The 20105-nt window shown below is 38.0% G+C and overlaps 1 protein-coding gene across 1 annotated transcript in view; it reads left to right on the forward strand.

Annotated features, from left to right (window-relative positions):
• Positions 1–18146, forward strand: part of LOC101863919 (probable ATP-dependent RNA helicase DHX35) — a 44712-nt gene extending 26566 nt beyond the window's left edge. The window contains exons 7-23 of the mRNA XM_005103916.3: positions 634–695; positions 1511–1580; positions 2926–2985; positions 3981–4024; positions 5160–5228; positions 5784–5880; positions 6863–6894; positions 7841–7922; positions 8077–8173; positions 11359–11412; positions 12631–12729; positions 12939–13063; positions 14594–14648; positions 15074–15169; positions 16319–16413; positions 16871–16948; positions 17837–18146. Of these exons, the coding sequence (XP_005103973.1) occupies positions 634–695; positions 1511–1580; positions 2926–2985; positions 3981–4024; positions 5160–5228; positions 5784–5880; positions 6863–6894; positions 7841–7922; positions 8077–8173; positions 11359–11412; positions 12631–12729; positions 12939–13063; positions 14594–14648; positions 15074–15169; positions 16319–16413; positions 16871–16948; positions 17837–18001 (1380 nt within the window). The 3' untranslated portion in view covers positions 18002–18146. The remainder of the gene's footprint in view (positions 1–633; positions 696–1510; positions 1581–2925; positions 2986–3980; positions 4025–5159; positions 5229–5783; positions 5881–6862; positions 6895–7840; positions 7923–8076; positions 8174–11358; positions 11413–12630; positions 12730–12938; positions 13064–14593; positions 14649–15073; positions 15170–16318; positions 16414–16870; positions 16949–17836) is intronic.
• The last annotated feature ends 1959 nt before the right edge of the window (positions 18147–20105 follow it).

Genomic DNA, 20105 nt, shown 5'->3' on the forward strand with positions numbered 1-20105 from the left:
GACGTTACAAAAGTTAGACTTAAAGGTGCACTCACGCAAACGCACAACAAGACAGGACATTAGGCCAAGTAAATACAATATGTCTCACGGGCTGGGACAACATTGTCATATGTGTCACAATGTGTGCCTGACTTCACCGCAATGCCTCACATGTGTGTTGTCATCGACCCAGGCTGTTGTTGTTTTTGATCCAGACATTGTCATGTTGTTGTTATCGATCCAGTCATGGCATTGAGGACTGGGATGTCTGTGGACTGCCTGCCCACCCTGAGAAGGGGCCATGCACGTTGAGGATACGTGGTGCAAGGGTTTTCATGAGGCTGGAAAGACCTAACTGCCCTGTGACCGTGTAATTCCGGTAGGATTCATGTTGCCCATTCCCCGCCACCAATGGCTACTGGTTATAGTTGTCTACTCTTGCATGAGGTTTCGGCCAAGTGAGAAAGGTCCTGGGTCGTTGTGCCTTTACTAAGAGGTCCACGGTCAGAAGGCAAGTCAGGCACTCAGACATTGTCATAGATAAGTATCATGTGATAAGAAACGTAATGTTTATATATAATATTTCATGTCACTTTGATTTGTTTTCTCCTGTAAATTTGGATTGATTTTTGTTCTTTTCTCATCCTCAAACAGTTTATGACAGATGGCATGATGATCAGAGAAATCATGAAGGATCCGCTGCTACAGAAGTACAGGTTGTTGGCCGTGTTGAGAGATGTTTGTCATGAAAAGGGCTGGAATTTCCTTCTTATGGGTGGCTAGATGAAGGATCAAATCCAGTCGAACTTGCTCTAAAGGCCACCTGTATAAGACCTGTACAAACGGCCACTTCCCATTTCCTCCCTTGCATATTATTTACCTTGTAATGATACCATGTTGGACGGTGACCTGTCTAAGACGACAACTTTCATCCTTGACAACGGGTGACTGTGTTAGACAGTTTTGACTATATTTGTCATATAATTGTTGTAAGGTTTTTATTTTTTACTTAAAAAACAAATATTTTTGGAGTGGGGAAGAGGGTGGAGATAATTTCAGATAATTTTTATCCAGTAGTTAAAATATTGACTTATTGTTAATGATGATGGAAATAAGTGTGTCCTTCATGTGTGATGACTAATGAAATGTCAATTTTTGTCCCCATCTGTCTAGAGTCCCTTGGCCTTCTTGAGTTTATAATCTTTGCCATGGTGATTTATGCGACTGTTGGCATGCTTGTTGTTGGAATTTTATAAGTTTTGCTGTGGAGTTGAATAAAAGAAAACACGAAAGTGAAACTTTGATTGATTCACGTAAAGAGAGAACCCTCATTTTTGGAAATTATGCAGCAGAAGTGTGAATATGAGTAAAACTCATAAGAATATATATTAAAACGTAAAGTTCATTGTTGCTAATGTGAAGTGAAAGGTAGCATGCTAATTTTTGGTTAACAGTGGGAATAAGCTGTGACTGACTGTTGTTCTGAGAACCAATGCACTGTATTCATGTGTTTAAACCTTCTGTATTTCAGTATAATTCTACTAGATGAAGCACATGAGCGTGCTCTGAACACTGACATCATATTAGGACTGCTCAGAAAGGTAGGTACTAACTGGCATATTGTCAGTATTATTCTTTAAACCTGGTTTGCCATCAAAAGAAATTTGTCAGGAGAGGCAGAAACAAGAATTTTCTGTTCAGTCAGTTGCTCTGCCTTTTAGTGGTTTCATTACTTTATTATATTTACATTTTTATCCTCTTGATAAAAGCTTCATGATCTTCACATGCATGAAGGCGAATCTCCTGCTTAGTTGAAAAGAGCAAGAAAAAATAACATGTTCTGGAGTTAGTTGTTTAGAGAACTACACAGACAATACATTCAGAGCCTTATTTTGTGTTACATCTTGTGTTTTCATTTTCTATTGTGCCACAGATCTGTATCTCGAAATAAAGGAGGCTGCTTTGTCTCTCTTTCTTCATCAAATTTAATGTTGGGTTCTTTACCATATTTTTTCAAATTGACATTGGCTGTGTGTGAGCTTTGGTCTCAGCAGTGATGCCACCTGTGAAGTATTGCCGTGTCTTCTAGTTGCTGGTACTGTTGTGGTTGTTGTCAGTCTCTCTGCCTTTTTGCTGGTACCCCTCAGTCCCACTCCCCCCCTCCTTCCCCCCGGGGCGGTGCCACTGACTGAAGTGTCTTTAGGCCATTCCCAAAGGGGGGACATTCTCATTCTTATGCAAAGTAGAATTGTAAATGGACTGATTCAACAAGGTCACGCTCATAACTGTGCCTGCACTACAACAGGGAACTGCTGCTTTTTCTTTGCTAATCCTTACCATTGTCGTTTTTCCTCTACTTCTTTTGTATGTTTGTCACATTCCGGGGTGCCTTGTAAATGGAAGCAGACTTTGTGCTGTCAAAGCAAGAGAGGAGAGCAGAGTATGTCTGATTCCCTGTAAGGACTTCTCTGTTGACATCCACCCCTTGGCGCTCATATGACCTTATGCAGTTGCGAGCGCCGTAACACCTCTACTAAAACAAACAAACTCCCCTTGCCCCTCCCCAGTGTAATGTTGCAAGGCCAAGGCAAGCACTATACTCCTGGTACAGCTGTAAACGGTGTCATTTAGTGGCACTAGAGTTTGGGTACTGGTACTGGATAGGTACCGGCATCAGGTTCTCTATTCTAAGTCTGTCAACAGTAGCCTACTGCGATAACCTTTAACAACCCACAAGAGTAATAGTTACTGTATCTGAATTTTTTTGTCTATATTTTCAAATGTTTATGCTGGTTTATTTTAATTGAGTATTTGAGGTTTTTTTCTTTCTGTGATGTTATCAGCTCATGATAATTTTTTTTTAACCTTATTTGACATTGCTCTTTGCATTTGTAAGATTGTCATACATTTATCACTAATTATCCTTGTTTTTGTTTTTCTTCATAGATACAAAAAAAAAGGAAGGATCTCAAATTGATTGTTGCATCTGCCACTTTGGATGCTGAAGTAAGTATTGGGTAAATTAGTTATTTAGATGACCGAACCATTTTCCTTTTCTATTCACTCCCCGCTGGCGACTAAGGAGAAGATGATGTAATATTGATTTTTGTTTAAACAGATAAGCTGGTACATAATTTTTCCAAAATGGAGATGTTTGACTCTTGAATCTGAATAGCCCTCAAATTTTTCTCTTTCCTCATGTAAAGTTATCCTCTCAGCTTGGTGTCTCGTAATCCATCTGTAAAACCATCTATTTTGGGTCTACATTGGTGTTATAATGTTGAAATCCCCCTCCTTCCCCCTGAAAAAAAACAAAAAAACCCAACAACAACAAAAAATGATCAAACAAACATAAACAATCAGAAAAAGCAATAAAGAAAAAACCCAACTACTCAAAAATATAGCTTTGAAGGATTTTATCCGAATTGTGGCCTAAAGATGCACATAAGGCGTCTACATATTCTTTCATCCTGTATTTTGATTATATATCAATTCTCTTTTGGACTTACTTATTTTACTCTTTGAATACTTGTCCATACATGATTGTAATGGAAAGCATTTGCATAGTTCAAATTCCAACTCAACAGAAAGCTCTATGCGCTTTACAATGTATTTTATTTCCCCCGCAGACCTGATAGCATTCTGAAACAATCTTAACTTCTTGGGAAGCATACAATATTAGCTTCCATTTTACAAGCACTAAAACACTAACACACTGACAAGATCTTTCACTGTCTGTGGCTGGGTACCCATTAACATCTGGGTGAAGTGAGGGAAATTAGTGTAAAGTGCATTTCCCATGGATACACCATTGGGCCTGAAGCTCAAACCTCCGAACCCACAACCTCACGATTACGAGTCAGATAGCTTCACCACTAGACTATCGACACCATAATATGTATGTAATATATGTTTTTATTACACTGTACAGTGATGGATAAGAAAAAAATTGTAAAGGGTTTTTATTAAAAATTGTTTTTTGAATAATCTTTCATGTACAGGAAATGAGAAACTTCTTCAACACGAATGAAACAGATGACCCAGAGTAAGTCTCTGTGTATAGACGTATTAGAAAAGCAGCATGTCTTTATGGTAGTTGAGGATTACTAGAAAAGCAGCGTGTCTTTATGATAGATGAGGTTTATTAAAAATACAGCATGTCTTTATGATAGATGAGGTTTATTAGAAAAATAGCATGTCTGTATGTAAGTTGAAGCTTTGTCCACACTGCTAAGTGTGCTATAGTTGTCCAATGTTGTGACAGTCTGTATAAACTGTTATGGGGTTTGCTTGTGATTGGGTACTCTTTATAGGAACAAAGATCTGCAGGCTCGATATATTCATAAAATCGTTTTAGTGAAGAATGAATACGTATAAAGAGATGTCAGGGAAGTCTTTCGTCTAGAGAAAAAGGATATCAGGGTGGTGTTGATCAAAATGGAGACAGCAGTTTAGGGGAAAGGAGGGGGTTGGAGTGGTGGTGATGACGTGAACAAAGATTTTTCTTTTTACACTTTCTTATGATTTAGTGAAACTATAAGGAACTGACTCTGAGAAAGGCTAGGATTACAATAGGTAAGAGGATTGATGGATTGAGAGATGGAGGTAGTAATGAGAGGGAGGAGACATAAAGGATTAAATTGAATTTTATGCTTTTAGCAGATGTCCAGTTGCATAAGTCTTTTTCTTTTCAAGTACTCTAACTCCTAATTCCCTAAGAACCATCACCCTTGTCTTCCATGTCATGTGATACTGTTTCCATCCCCTAAAGCTGAACCTTTTTATCAGTTGCTAGTAGTAAATGAAAGCTGCTGTATTATTTGAGAGCCTTCTTGAAAAAAATTTCCGTTATCTATTGCTTGATGTACTTTCGATATTTTTGATATTGTTGTGCTAAGAATTAAATGTTTTCATGCACATTACAATTAACAATTTTGGGTAACAGTAATCTTGAGCCCCTCCCCACCCAATGGAGGGCTCAAGTACACTTTTACCTAACTTTATATATATATATAAGAGTTACTGATTTGGTAAAGCCCCCAGTGCTACATTGGCTAGCAGGATAAATCATTTGGCCAGTATAATTTTGACAGATTTTTTAAACAGAATGTTACATGTATATAGCGAGAGCCTGACTTCTGGAGAAGCAGCGCATCAGTAAACCTTTTTTTTTCCCTCAGGAAGGACACAGCAGCAATATTGACTGTTGAGGGAAGAGAGTACCCTGTTGATGTTCATTACGCACTAGAGTAAGTTTGGAAAATATTGTGGGATTTGGAGGATTGGTGGTTTGAGAGATGGAGGTAGTAATGAGGAGACATAAAGGATTAAATTAGATTTTATGCTTTTAGCAGATATCCAGTTGCATAATTTTTTTTCTTTTCAAGTACTCAAACTCCTTTACTGACATCTTAAATAGATAAGATAATACTTTATTGTCCCTGTGGAGAATTTTTATCCTATCTTATTAATGTGCCGGCTAAGGAGCTACTGCATTTGAAATGTGAAAGCCGACACAACCCGGATGTTATATAATTTGTCTTCTTCTTCCTAATTTTTTTTTCTTGTATATGTAAGAAATATATGAAATAAGTTACATTTTTTGTGATAAAAGGATTTTCAGGCATACTGATGTGGTCCAACTGTGGGATTTCCCAATTCTAATGAATGGGTTTGGTTTACAGTACCCTTTTTCTACTCAGCCTTTAAATGTTTTATCAGTTGCTTAAAGCTACTTTAGTATTCTAAGAATGAGGTTTCTTATTGTGTTTCAGTGACTCTGTTTGCTTTTTAATTTATTCCAGTCCCGTGCCAAACTACATCAAAGCATCAGTGGAGACAGTTATGAAGATACACTTCAATGAAAGACCTGGAGATATTATTGTTTTTCTCACTGGCATGGTAAGTTCTCATTAAACTGACATCATTTTGCTTCTCATTTGGGGTGGGGTGTATGCAGTGATGATGAGGCTTGCTGGGGGATGGTGGCAGGAAATACCTTTTACTTTTATCATTTTGCACGATATATGAACTGCTTTTTAGAGGTGTCAAATTTACATTCTTGCTCAGTTTCAAATTGGGTTGAATGACATGGCTAAAGGTTATTGGATCGACTACAGAGATTTGCTTGTGTATCAAATGTGACAATTTGAAAATGAAATAAGAAAATTGATTGAAGTGAAATGTAATTTGTTAAAGATGTGAACAGGTTTCTAGTGTGATACTTTGCAAGAGCTTTAAGTGTCATTTAAACCAAATTCCGTATGTGGTCCTTGAGTACCTCCCTTATCTTGCCCATGTGAAATGAACATCAAAAACTTAGTTCTCCTATCTGTTACTGGCCAAGACTCCTAACAGGAAATCTGTGCAGAGTGAAATGTGCTGTTTTATATATATTTTTTTAATGATAGAAATAAAGCTCCAAATATGAAGTAAGATGTAATATGTTTTTTAAATTCAAGTCAACTTAACGCACTTTTATCATTTGTTTGATAATTTCAATTTGATTGGTGTATTAGGTTCTCTAATATAATTGCTATGACAATGCCTTCAAGCACCAGTATCTAGAGTTTGTATTTAGGAAAAAAACCCTGTATTGTATGAGTGGAAATAAATAAAGAAGGCCTGCTTTGAAAAGAAAGTTATGTTGTGTAATGAACCCACACTTTGTGATACATTGAATTGTTGGTATTGTCACTTATATGACAAATCTGTTGTCCTCAGTAAGTTCAGGAAATCTTTTGTTTTGTGTTAAATAAAGTTGGATGCTGGTTGAATGATGATGAATTTTTAGACTGCATAGAGTTGAATTTAGTGGTTAAGTGAATGTATAATCATTGACTAGAGGAGCATTTGTATTGAAATGTTTCCTTTTTTTTTTCAGAATGAAGTAGATGATGTCGTGTCACAGTTAATGTAAGTAGAAAAACTTTTTTTGGTGTGCTACCGCATTATGACTTACGATTTTAGAGTAATTCAAATTAGCGATCTCTTCCTTGTGCTTCTAAGTCAATGGGAAAACAGTTTTTAGCAGTGTTCTTTATGTGGGTTGTTGGCAGGTGCTCTGGTGTGGTTTACTCCTTCTTTCCTATCAAACATCTATCGTCCTTATCTCTCCTTCTTTTTTATGTATGTTACTCTCTTGTAACACCTCTAATCTTCGGCTTTTATATGACCTTATTGCATTGCAAGTGCCCTAAAACTCTTACTAAAACTAAACTCCAGGGCTGGAGGATGTAAATAGTCAGCTGTCCCACCTGTAGCAGTTGTATGAGATAACCGTCCTCTAGCAGGGGAGTTGTTTGCCTTAGTTTGTTCGGACAATGGGACTGTTTATTTTCCTTTAGCTACAAGGACATTGTAGTATAGTTGATTGTCAATATGTTTCTATCTAATTTGTGTAACGCTTGTTTGGTAATGCCTGAAAGAAACCAAGATATCAGAGAAGATGTTCATGACTACTGGGCTGTCATTTGTTTCAGCTGTGCACTAAAGAGGCAATCTGGCCATAATTAGAGGCACTTGTCTGCTCTTGCTCTTATGATGGGCATGTCATTAGCTTAAATGGTATCATGGTGGACCTGGTGTGGGTGACCTGATTCGTTGTTTAAGGAGTCTCTACACTGGTATGGTTTGTTTGTTCCTTTTGGAGTTCAACTTTCAAATTGAAGGTTCTTGTTAATGTAAGTGGGTCGGATAGTGCTGAAAATCCTTACTAAATCTTTGCAGATTTTTATAAAAATTTTGGCTTTGAGAAGCTTGAGCAAAGAGTAAAAAATTGTAAAAATTATGAATGAGTTATCAGACGGTTTGATGTGTCCATAGTACACATCTGAAACATGCTTGTTTTTACTTTCTTCAGATCTGAGGCAAGGAAACTGAAAAAAGATTCTATGAAGATGCGTGTCCTGCCCATGCATGGTAGTTTACCTGCGGCTGAACAGGTGTGGAAAATTTAATTACCTTATGAGAATATTATTTGATTATATGAATGCTCATGTTATGTACTATGCTTTTAGAAACTATTGCAAGAGTTGTATCTAATTTTCTACCCAAAAGCTTTACACTTTTTTTAAAGACTATTTTCCATGTTCACAGATGAAAGTGTTTGAAAGAACGTCAAAATATACAAGGAAGATTGTGGTTGCCACCAATATTGCCGAAACATCTATCACCATTCCAGGGATTACCTACAGTAAGTGAACGTCCCTCCCCACCCCCCTTTGATGTTCGATTTCCGGACCATTCAGACCTGGCTGAAACAAAAACGACCCCGTTGTCTCTAATGTTCGTTGCCTTTGTACGTAGTCTAAACAGCCGTATGCACTGCTCACCGTCGAACGCTCCGTATCCCGGACTCTAGCATGGAGATCATCAGGAGAGAATGCGTCGCTGTTTCGGGCTCTTCCTCTCTACAGCTTTTCTGACGCACCGAGCCCCCTCACCGATGTGAGGTCTCCATGTTAGTTCGACTGTTTTCCTCTGCTGCCAACTTTAGGATTCATTCCAGCTTGAGTCCTCTCGCTTCAACCAGATCCAATGACTGGCTTTCTCTGCTGTCTCCTGAAGGGAGTTTGTGAGTTCGTTGCTTTTCTTTGCAGTAAGTCCTGCCACTCTCATCCACTTACGGGCGCTTGTTGCTACAAAACCTCTGCATCCTACCTCTACCGGAAAATGGGTTGCCTTCCATCCTGCCTCCTCACATTGTTCGACGAGTGCCTCGTAACGGTTTTCTTTCCGCTCATGAGCGGCATAGATATTGTCCTCGTGGGGCACCGTGAGCTCTACCAAGTGTACCTCTTTGTCTTTTTCCTCCCATAACACAATGTCTGGCTTTTTCGTAGTTGGAATGGGGAAGAATCTCTCAAAGCCTTTTAAGTCAGCAGCTACTTCCCATGTGCCTCCGCTCTGGTCTTTCATGGCTTCGTTCGTTTTCTTTCTTTTGGCAACCTTGCTTCCTTGCGGAACGAACGCAATCTTGGTGGGTCCATGCTTCTGTATCTTGGGGGCATATTTTCCTTCTTCCACCTGTTGTGTCGCCATTTTCGTGAGCACTTTCAACACCTCGTTGTGTCTCCAGGTGTATCTGTTAAGAGCTAGGTTGCAGTTTGACAAAATATGCTTCATGGTTCCTAGCTTACCGCATCTGAACAAAAACATCCAGTACAAATTAAACGTTAAGATGAACGGTCTTTTTTTCCAACTCCATGTTGCCAAAAACAGCCCTGCCCAACAAGACCCAACCCAACCAAATCTGAAATAATTTCTCTTCACTTTATAATTACTCTTACATTTATTATGATTTGTTTTTGTCGATAACTAAAACCCTCAAGCGATCATAGGCTTAGGGTGAATGGCCTTGATTAACGTGATTCAAACGCCTAGACGCAGTCATACTGTCACTTAGGCAGTTGAATCACGCTGGTCTAAACCACCTATGTCCAGTAACTTATGTAAGAAAGCGTTTTCTTTTTTAAGTTAGTTACATACCATCATCCTACATCATATTATACGTAATATCTGACTTTCAGCTTCATAGGTACGAGCATAAAGAAATAAAAAAGTTTTTTGCTTCTCCTGAAAAATTTGTCTCTTGGCACTTAGGCGGTTGAATCACGAGGCTAGTGATATGTTTTGACTTGTAAATGTATTTAACCCTTTTTGAGCCATACCGGCCTACACCGGCCTTCCCATCATGTTGCCATACCGCCTTTTACCAGCTGTAGAGCCATACCTGTTTTTATCAGCCTGCACTCCCGCCTTTAGTGCAAGCTTAGAAATAAAAACATTCCACTCTAGATTTAGATGCTGACGTCTTTGGTCTCTCTGTGTGAAATTTCACTGTAAGTACGTCGCTTCTAAAGGTCAAAAGCAAAAGCAATGTCTTTGCTACACCCCAAGAACCTCTGAAAAACACTGAAATGATTCTTCATTTTGGTTCTGCTGTGCTGACCTTTGACTTATTTATGGTGCTAAGATGGTTAATGTATTTCTGAGAAAGATTTCACTGACTGACAGGCGTTAGATAAATGGTATTTTGAAGATTGTTGCCATGATTCATGGTAGCTCTTGTGAGTAGCAGTTATATTTTGTGTATGTAGTCCCTATTCAAGGATTTTTACTTTTCTCATAAAATATGATAAAATCGTTCCCTACACTTATATTAAAAGCATCTTTGTGGATTTTTTGTTCAATTAATTACTGAAACTGAATTTTTAATGAAATGAAATATTTGTCACGACATGATAGAATCAGGCGCTCGTCGAATTTTGGACTTTGGAGTTATTGGTATCATTTTGAAGCTTGTTCATTTGTCTTGCTTTTGGTGGGAAAAATACTCATCTATCATGAATAGAAGTCGGGATACTTGCAATTGAAGGAGGTGGGGGTCACCTGGTTTCACGGGTAAAATTAGCGAGAAAATGGCCGCCAATGATGAGTTATTTCCTTCGCCTGAAAGTCTGTGGAAACTGAAAATTTACATTTTTTGTGCCTTTAATCAACATTTTTCAGTAAAGTCAACACAGAAATATGTTGTTTAATGGGCTTGAAAGGTGTTGAGCCAAAAAACGAATATTCAATAAAAATTCACAAACCTATGGAAAATTGCCAGTTTCTTCAATTTGGTTATTTTGACGAGCGCCTGATTTTACCACACTGGCTCACACATATTTTCAAAGTAGAGATTTTTAAGACCGACGTGTCATCTGAGGGTCCGAATATTCATAATTTTTCTTGGATTCGGACTTACAGCATACACCTAAAATATTAAAAAAGCTGACATAATTTCCTCAACGCCACACTTTAATGTCGACCAAAGAAACACAAATCAAAACAGAGCAAGTAATTTTCGAGACTCTTATGGAGCATGTGGAGCCGTCTTGACAGTAGGGGGATGAAATCTACAAGCTTACACTGAAGTGTGGGGGCAAGGTGGTGTCGCTGTTTCGAAGTGAGCATTTTGTAGGCTAGGTTACTGGTAAGTCATTCAGTATGCATTGAAAGAGCAGTTTTTGATATAGGGCTTAAAGGGAAAAACTGTTTTATTACTGGCTCAAGATTAAAAAAAAAAAAATTCTTATTTGGTTGCTGGCCTGCAAAAGTGCCATGCAAAGTTTTATGGGCACAGGTGAATTAATAAATGAGCTTGAATTTTTTACTGTGGACAAATGAAAGTGAACAAGCTAAAGAGTTGAGATTTTATTTTTGGCTTACAGCGAGATGCAAGACATTAGTAGTAGAGATAGTCTCCTATTGTTTTTTTGGTGCCTCAAGTGGGAAATTTCTGATTTCTAAAACTTTTCACTCGGAACTTAAGTAGTTGGTGTTATTTTTTTTGTGGCACCAGTGATCTAAACTTAACCATCGGTTTCATTTCAGTTGTTGATACAGGTTTCGTCAAGTTGAAGGCATACAATCCAAAATCTGGCATAGGTGAGTGAAATGATTCCACTCTCTGTCCAATGTGAGAAATCCCTTTTTTATTTTTAGAATGAATCAGAGTTAAAACTGTGTAAATATCATACTATGTCGTTCTGCTCTTTACATAATTTAACGCCCTGTCAAAAACAACAAGAGCTAAGTCTTGATTATTTCACACCTTGAAAGGAGCGTTGGTAGCTAACAACATAAAAGGAGAAGAAATCACCATCTTAGTCAAAGAGGTGAGTGATTTTATCTTGATATTATATCTATCCACTCTTCCTCTCAGATTTCAGTAAAGGAAAAGTGTAGAACCTAAACCTACCAACCTGTTGACTTAGATACTCATCTTTATTGTGTGTATAGTTTTCATAAAGTCACTGTACCAGTGAAATTATTTTTAAAAAAGGTTGTTGTTGTTGTTGTTGTTGTTGTTAGCGATCCAGTAGCATCTGAGCATTAACTCATCTGCATGATGCCATTCGGTAATAGTTGCATGTTTGTTCTAACTGTTGTCTTGAGGAGTAGAGGCAATTAGATGTGTGGGGTAGCTTGGGAAGAAAACATCCCCTTAAATCAGTCAGTTTTCTACAGAAGAACAGATGATGTTCCACTGTCTCTGAGGGGTAGTCACATAGTGGGCAGGCAGCAGACTGCTTTACTCCAATTTGGTTGAGATGTTGGTTGAGGGGTACATGTTGTGTTTTAAGTTGGAAGATTATGGATTGATCTCCCCTCCTCAACTCATTGATTGGATCTTTGACCAGTGGTTTATTCATGTGGCCATACATCCTCCTTCCTGTCGTACCTGTGGCCCAATCATTCATCCACTCTTCCTTGAGGTTTGACTTGATCATTTGGCAGCAGGTGGTGTAATTCGTAGGAATTTCAGGCTGAGGGAGACTAGCTCCTTTCTTTGCCAGAGCATCAGCTCTTTCATTTCCCGGTATCCCAGTGTGGGCAGGAATCCATTGTAGGACTACTTAGATACTCATCTTTATTGTGTGTATAGTTTTCATAAAGTCAGTGTACCAGTGAAATTATTTTAAAAAAGGTATGGGTTATTCTTGTGATGAACGTCTTTGAAAAAGAAATATGTTTTGTCTTTGTTCTCTACGCCTTTGTTACTTCAGAGGTTAATTTCTATTGCCAGTGGTGCTGGCAAATGATTGAGCGAGTGTTGTAATTTTCTGGGCTGTGGCTTTGACTGACTTATTTTGTCGTTTACAGAGTCTCTGGTGATCATTCCTGTGTCCCAAGCCTCAGCCAACCAGAGGGCTGGGAGAGCAGGCAGAGTGAGAGCGGGCAAAGCCTACAGGCTGTACACAGGTGAAATGACTGGATATTACTGTAATAATAATGAAGGACTGTTCAGTGAATAAAAGAAGAATCGGAAAAAAATTGCTCAACAGCCAGAAAAATGCTAGTTTTTTAAAATTGGTAATTTTGACAAGTGCCTGATTTCACCATGATGCCTCCCATATAACTAAGAATATTGCAGAATATTCCTATGTCTGAAAACGTTTTTTAATTTCCAGAGGAAGAGTTTGACAAACTGCCAGTGTCCACTGCCCCAGAGATGCAGAGGAGCGACCTGGCTCCCGTCATTCTACAGCTCAAAGCTCTTGGCATTGCCAATGTGCTCAGATTCCACTTCATGTCTGTAAGTGACATTGTAATAACAATTTTGTATTTATTTATTTTTTCTTTCGAATGTCTTATTTGTAGGTTGCAGACTAGACTAAGACCTCTTATTTCCCAATCTTTTGTTTATATATTATTTTCCTGTTTAATGTTTGTTCGATTTAAGGACATACCTCTAATCACAGATATCTTTTAATTTCTTTTTTAATGGTTGTTTAATTCCTTACTTTATGTTTTTACTTTTTTCTCTGATTTTTCAAAATATTTTTTTTTTTTTGGGGGGGGAGGATAATTTAGTTTTTCTGTCCTTCTCCTTAGCCAGCATATACAGGTAACAGTTTATTTTCAGTAATGCAGGAAATGTGGTTCTGAAGGCTGCTTATTCCTGTCACTCCATTATTACCTTTTTAATTCTTCGCGCTTGCATGTGAAAGTTTGATGAAGGAATGCCAAAACTTCAGGTGCAAGTGTGAACTCCAAATACTCCTTCAAGCCCAAATACTGTGGTATTTTTATGATATTAACGTGATATGTGTGAACATTCTATAATAAATATTCTGTTTGTTCACACTTTCAATATAAGCCTGTCAGACATAGTTTCACTTGCTTGACAATTATTATGAAATTTGTTTTGGGTTATGTTGACTATAGCTTGTTCACTTTTGTCTGACCATTGTTAAAACAAAGTAAAATGAAATCACTCTGTTCAATCTTATCTGATCTTTGCATACGGGTCTAAAAGTTGGATGAACAAGAGATATTAAAAGCCTTTCTTATAAAGGTCACTGCAAACTAAAGTTTCGACATGTTTTCTTTGATGTTAGCCTAAAGCAGGTAAAAAAAATAATGGGGGATTTGCAGCATAGACCTAAAATATTAAAAAAGCTGACATAATTTCCTCAACACCACATTTTAATGTCCACCCAAGAAACACAAATCAAAACAGAGTAAGTAATTTTTTAGACTCTTATGGAGCACGTGGAGCTGCCTAGACAGTAGGGGGATGAAATCTACAAGCTTACACTGAAGTGTGGGGGCAAGGTGGTGTCGCTGTTTCGAAGTGAGCATTTTGTAGGCTAGGTTACTGGTAAGTCATTCATTATGGGATCTTGTGTATGCATTGAAAGAGCAGTTTTTGATATAGGGCTTAATGAGAAAAACTTTTTTATTACTGGCTCAAGATTTTTAGAAAAAATATTTTTATTTGGTTGCTGGCCTGCAAAAGTGCCATGCAAAGTTTCGTGGGCACAGGTGAATTAATAAATGAGCTTGAATTTTTTACCGTGGACAAATGAAAGTGAACAAGCAAAAGAGTTGAGATTTTATTTTTGGCTTTGTCGAATATGATTAACGTTATTCTAATGGTTTTTTTTTTTCTATTTAGACATTTTTTCGCTTTTTTTTTTTTCAATGCTGGTATTCAAGGAAATGAAGAATTGTTTCAATATCAGACCTCTCTTTGTTGATGGGAGTTCATTATATTTACCACAAGTGAGTGCATTCATGATAACAACGGGGTAACTCTTTCTTTATATCTTTATGTCCTCAGCCTCCCCCTGCACAGAACATGGTCAGGGGACTGGAGCTGCTGTATGCCCTGGGAGGTACGTTTGTTTTAGTAAGGTTTTACGGCGCTCGCAACTGCTTAAGGTCTAATGAGCGCCAAGCCTGGGAGGAAGCTGTTTTAAAAAGAATCATTTTATCAAATAGTATGAGGTCACGATGATTTATTCTTTAAAATTTTTCTAACTTTTTGATATTCTAGTGCTAATTGTGAGAACTTTTTTGTTGTTTTTGATTTGATCGGTTTCCAATAAACTTTCATGTATGAAGGATGTAATGCAGATCGAGTGTATACTGGGATTAAATAGTCGTCAAAGTATGTAGCTTATTGTGGCCTGCTTTCTTATGTGACTGAAATTTTTCAATGAGATCGCAGTTAAATGTGCTAGAGCAGGTTTCCTGTTCAGGTTTTTGGTATGCATATGGTATGAAGGATGTATTTATTAAAATTTATTTTTCTCTCCAGCCATTGATGATGCTGGGAATTTGACTTCCCCGCTTGGTCTACAAATGGTTGAATTCCCTTTGTCACCATCCTTCTCAAAGATGCTCCTTTCTTCAGGTCAGTTCAGCTCTTTATGAGACTACTGGGCCCTGTGTCCTGTTGATATGTCCCTGTGGACAGGCTGTCTCTCTCTCTCTTACCCTTTTTAACTCCCTGTAGAACATAGGACATCAACAACATTTCTCCATCGAAGCCTGTCCTGTTCATCCTTTTCTCCTCCATGTTCCAGAACTGGTGGTCGTGTTGTTTTTGCTGTTGATGTTTATGTAGCTGCTTTTTTTGTTTTACGGGAAAGGGCTGCTAACTCTTTGCCCTACCAACCTTTGTCGCCTTCTACGACGTGCGCGGTACGGATACAGTGATCCTATTCTTTGCTCCCCTGTCTCTTGAACAGGGCCCCGAGAATTACACGGGTGGGACAGGCTGTACTTAAGGTTTAAAACAGTAGCATCTTAACAACAAGAAGCCTTGATGCAATGTACTGTCTCTGTCTGCATAAATCAGACTTTTTCTTCCTTCTTGATCATATTTGTAAAGGAATTATTCTTAAAGTAGGCAAAGGGAACTATTGGACTGAATTATCTTATCAATGTTGGTAGCAATAAGGCGGAGCAAGACTTTAAAAATAAACTTGTTGCTGTTATGTCCAATCAAACTCAAGTTTATACAACCAAACAGAAAAAGATAAAAAAGAAGATGGATGTAAAATTCCCTGTAAGGATGTGAAATATGATTGCTGAGTCTTCTTTTTGATTGATATGCCAAAATGCTATATTTTCTCTCAAAATCATTAAGATATATTGAATATATTCTGCCTCAGCGAACTAGCGAAAATGTATTGAGGTCTTCAAGTTATATAGAAAAATACTTTCACTGTAGGTAGGTGGAAAGTGTGTGTGGTTCATTTCATTTTGAGGTGGAAACCTATTCAGAATCTCATGCATGTTCTGATTAATGCGCAGAACCAAAGATGCTAACCATTGCAATTGCTTCTCAGTTTTTATGTTGTTATATGAAAAGTTGCAAAGTAGGCCTACAATCAGAATGTTAACTTGGTTGTCTCAATAGGGAAAAGAGAATTTTTTCTAAAGACAAGTAGAGCTTGTATAGCGAGTTGAGGCGCTTTCCACTTTTTTTCTTTTTTGTTTTTTTGTATTCTGTTTGCTCAATTAAAGAAAACTTGTCATCTGATTGTTTCTGTGACAGGAGAGTTTGGCTGCACTGAGGAAGCCCTCATTGTGTGTGCTATGACACAGATACAGAATGTGTTTGTGACTCCATCGGACAGAAAAATGGCTGCTGTAAGTTTACTTTGTGTTTTGCAATTTTTTCATCATTCCGTAGGAAACTCATTTTTCGTTGTTGTACAACAGCTTTAAAGCAGAAAAATGGCGAGAGCTGTGGTGTTTTATTCCTGCTTTTTTCCAGTTTTGTTACAGTAGAAGCTCAGCTTCCTTCCATTGCAATGTGATAATGTTGGTAGCACAATAAATCTTAAATGAAACTCCGTCTCCTTTTTAATTTGAGTAAACTATACGAACGAATCCATTTGTTTCACCAATAATATGTTTCTTGCAAAGTACAGGTGGCATCGTTTCTTTAAAACATTGCTAAAAATACACCGGTTTGCCAAGTGCTCATATCATTATTGAAAGTTGTTGTTTGGTAGTGTAGTTTGAAACAATCGTTTTGTACACATCTTTTTTTAAAGAATGTTTTGTGGTCCCATCCTTAGCACTATTACCTTTGTGTCGTCAGGAAAAAGAACGCAGGAAGTTTTCTGTGATGGAAGGGGATCACCTCTCTTTGGTCAATGTGTATAAGAGCTTTATCAAGGTAATTTATGTTTCCTTGTGCCTTTATTGAAAAGGTGACTGTGATGTATACTTTTCCATGATATGTGCAATGACCAAATTAATCCTTAAAATACATGATGGCTTTGATTTTTTAATGTACATTTTGTTGTAACAGGATGTCATGCCCAAAGTGAGTGGGATGCATCAAAACTATTTTGACAATTATTCTTTTCTTTTCATAGCCTTTTTCCTTTCAACTTTGATTTATTGTTTCGCTAACCCTATTTTGCTCAGTTAGTGGGTACTTTGTCAACAGATGAGACTGAAATATTTTAATGACAATATTAAGATTCCTTGTATGCTATCTCAGAGTATGCCCATAGAAGAGGCAGTTGCAGTGTTTCAATCTAGACTGGCCGCCAAAGGTAGATACAGTTGAAATTGTCCAAGACAGCCACCAATTGTCAAATAGAAAGATGGTTGTCTTAAACAGGTCAACGTTTTGGACAGTGTTATTGTAATATAGAAAATAATGCTGGGGTTGGGGGAGAGGGGGTTTCAGAAGTGGCCGTTTGTACAGGTGATTCTCTTGGATAGGTGGCACTTAAAGCAGGTTGGACTGTTTTGTGAATTTGTTGGGACTCAAGAAGTATTGACTTGAACTTCAACATTTTGTTTTGTATGGAATGTAGAGAGTGCTCTTAATGGGTACTTGGGATTAACGTCTTTTTCATTCCTTGGCTAGTTAAGTTTCTGTCTAGCTTTTTCATCAGCCTGCACAATTGTGGGCTTCTCATAACAGGTACTTGAGATTAACTTCTTTCTCAACCCTTTGTTAGGCGTGTGTTGTCTTGCATTTTCATCAGCACACAGTCATGGGCTTGTCTTTTCAAATTTAAAGAAAACTTAACTCTGTGGTTTTCTTCAGTATGGCCAGAACTCTCGATGGTGTCATGAACACTGCCTCAACTACAAAGGTTTAAACAGAGCTGTGGAAATCAGCAACCAGCTGGGTCGTCTGCTCACCAAGTTCAAGGTCAAACTGGTGTCCTGTAAAGGTAAGACCTTTCTGTTACACACAGTGCTGCCGTAAGCTGACAAAATGCCTTTTTAAGGGCTATTCACAGCAATTTCGAGATAAAGAAGCTTTTTTCAGCGTTACCTTTTAAAAAAGGCGTTTTTCCGAAATTTGAATTCTATTTTATTCCCCCAAAAAATCTTAGTTTCACTTTAATTTTTTTCTCACAAAAATAGGGTAACTGATCAAGCTTTCGATTTAGCAAATAAATAAACTTGGTGCCAAAAAAGAAAAAAGAAAGGTGTTTTGTCAGCTTATGACAGAGTGACTATGTCTGTGTATGAAGCCCACCCCTGGATCTCAGAGTTTCTCTTTCACGACTGCTACTTTGTGTAACGATTACTCATGCTGGTAAAAGTAAATCTGGATACTCCATTTCAAAAATAAGTTCATCATTGCCTTTCTCACTCTGCATCAGGGTATAGGCCACGTACAAACTCCTTCCACCTTTCTCTATACTGGGCTAGCCTCTTGTTGTTATTCCCTGTCTTCCCACTTTTGTGGTTAAAAGCACCCAAAATGTGGCTCCACTAAGAGTGGAGATTATGGTCAAGTAAGTGCTGAATGGGGTGCTAGAGTTTACTTTTACTCTCATATTTACGTGGTGAACTGGCTTTCTTGTCTACCCTTCTCCAGCAATGTAGGTCAGTACGCTTTCTTATACACCATTTTATGAAAGATGCTGTAAAAAGCTATTACAACTATTTATTATATTCAGATATACACTCAGTCATCAGTGCATTTCATGTTTGCACGTGAACCTCCCATAAGAGAAAAGCTGAAGTTTGTGATTATTCCTACAGAAGGGAAGTGTCTGCAGGAGTATGTGAAATAAATTCCAAGGTGTAGATATGAGGTATGCAGAAGTGATAAAGTTGCCTTTGTATTAAGGTCTTTCTACTCTTCCACAACAAATATCTCTATCTTCAGTAAATAATCCAATTTCTTGTGATGAGGGCCTTACATTTCAAATTCAGTCAACCTTCTTGACTGCTTATGTTTGTTTAGAACATTTTTGGGGTTGGCCCCCTCAAAGTCTTGAGCTTGGAGAAGTCTATGGTCTCTTTTCGTGGTATAAGAGTGCCATGGATAGGTACTAACTTTTTGCTTTCTCCATGTTGTTTCTGTCTGTCTTGCTTGTTCCTTGCAGTAAATGGCTGTCCTTTATGCCTTTCTGTTCTTCTTTTCTTTACATCACTTACTGACCGGGATCTTGTTAATGTGGTTTGCTGTAGCTTTAACAAGTAGTCCTTCAACTCCTGTATGGATTTCCCCATTTCTAGTGTCTGGGCCGTGAGTAATTGGAAGTGCTACTGGTAGGTTGTACTTCTTTTCTTTCTCACTACTGTGTCGGCCCATGTTTCTTATATTTTTCGCAGCTCTGAATGATGGTTTTTGTGTCCATATACTTCTGTTAAGTCAAACTCAAAACTCAAGAGTAGGGGCTTCATTCCGAGTTCATGCTTCTATTATATTTAACGGATCGTTAGCTAAGGTTGCGGGTCAGTGTATTATGTCAAGTTGGAACTCTGAAAGATGCAGTGTTATTTTTATGATATCATCATCTAGTCTGGAGCTGCTTATCATTTGTAGGCTAACAATTGGCATGTAGGAACTTCAGTCCTTTTTCTTCAATATTGTCTATTCTGAAACAGACATAAGCAACCATGGTTCAACACTCATACCTCTCCTTGGATGCTCTAAAAAAACCTATTACTTACCCTGAATTCAGTTTCCGTTGAAATTTTTTTTTCAGCATGTGTCCATATATTGTGTACAGGATAGGTATATCATGTTGGCAATACCAATGACCACATCTGTAGTCGCTTGATTTTTCAGCCACTGTAAATGTGTTTCCTTATACTGTTACCATTTATCAATAAATGCACTGGCTTTTTTTGAGTAATAGTCAAGCTCTGCACCATTGCTTGCAGAAGATGTGAGGTCAATTCCTACATGAGGGTGTTTTTGGTGGGTTTTTTTATCGAGTGGCTTCATCATTCTGATGTATCCCAGTCAGCTTTGGTACTTTGGTAAGCTCTGACAGCTGGAGTCGAAGCAGCCGGTCTCCTCAATGATAAAAGCTGTGTCAATTTTTTCTTTGGGCGGGAGGGGGTTG

The sequence above is a fragment of the Aplysia californica genome, unplaced genomic scaffold (assembly GCF_000002075.1).
Source record: "Aplysia californica isolate F4 #8 unplaced genomic scaffold, AplCal3.0 scaffold00396, whole genome shotgun sequence".
NCBI lineage: Eukaryota > Metazoa > Mollusca > Gastropoda > Aplysiida > Aplysiidae > Aplysia > Aplysia californica.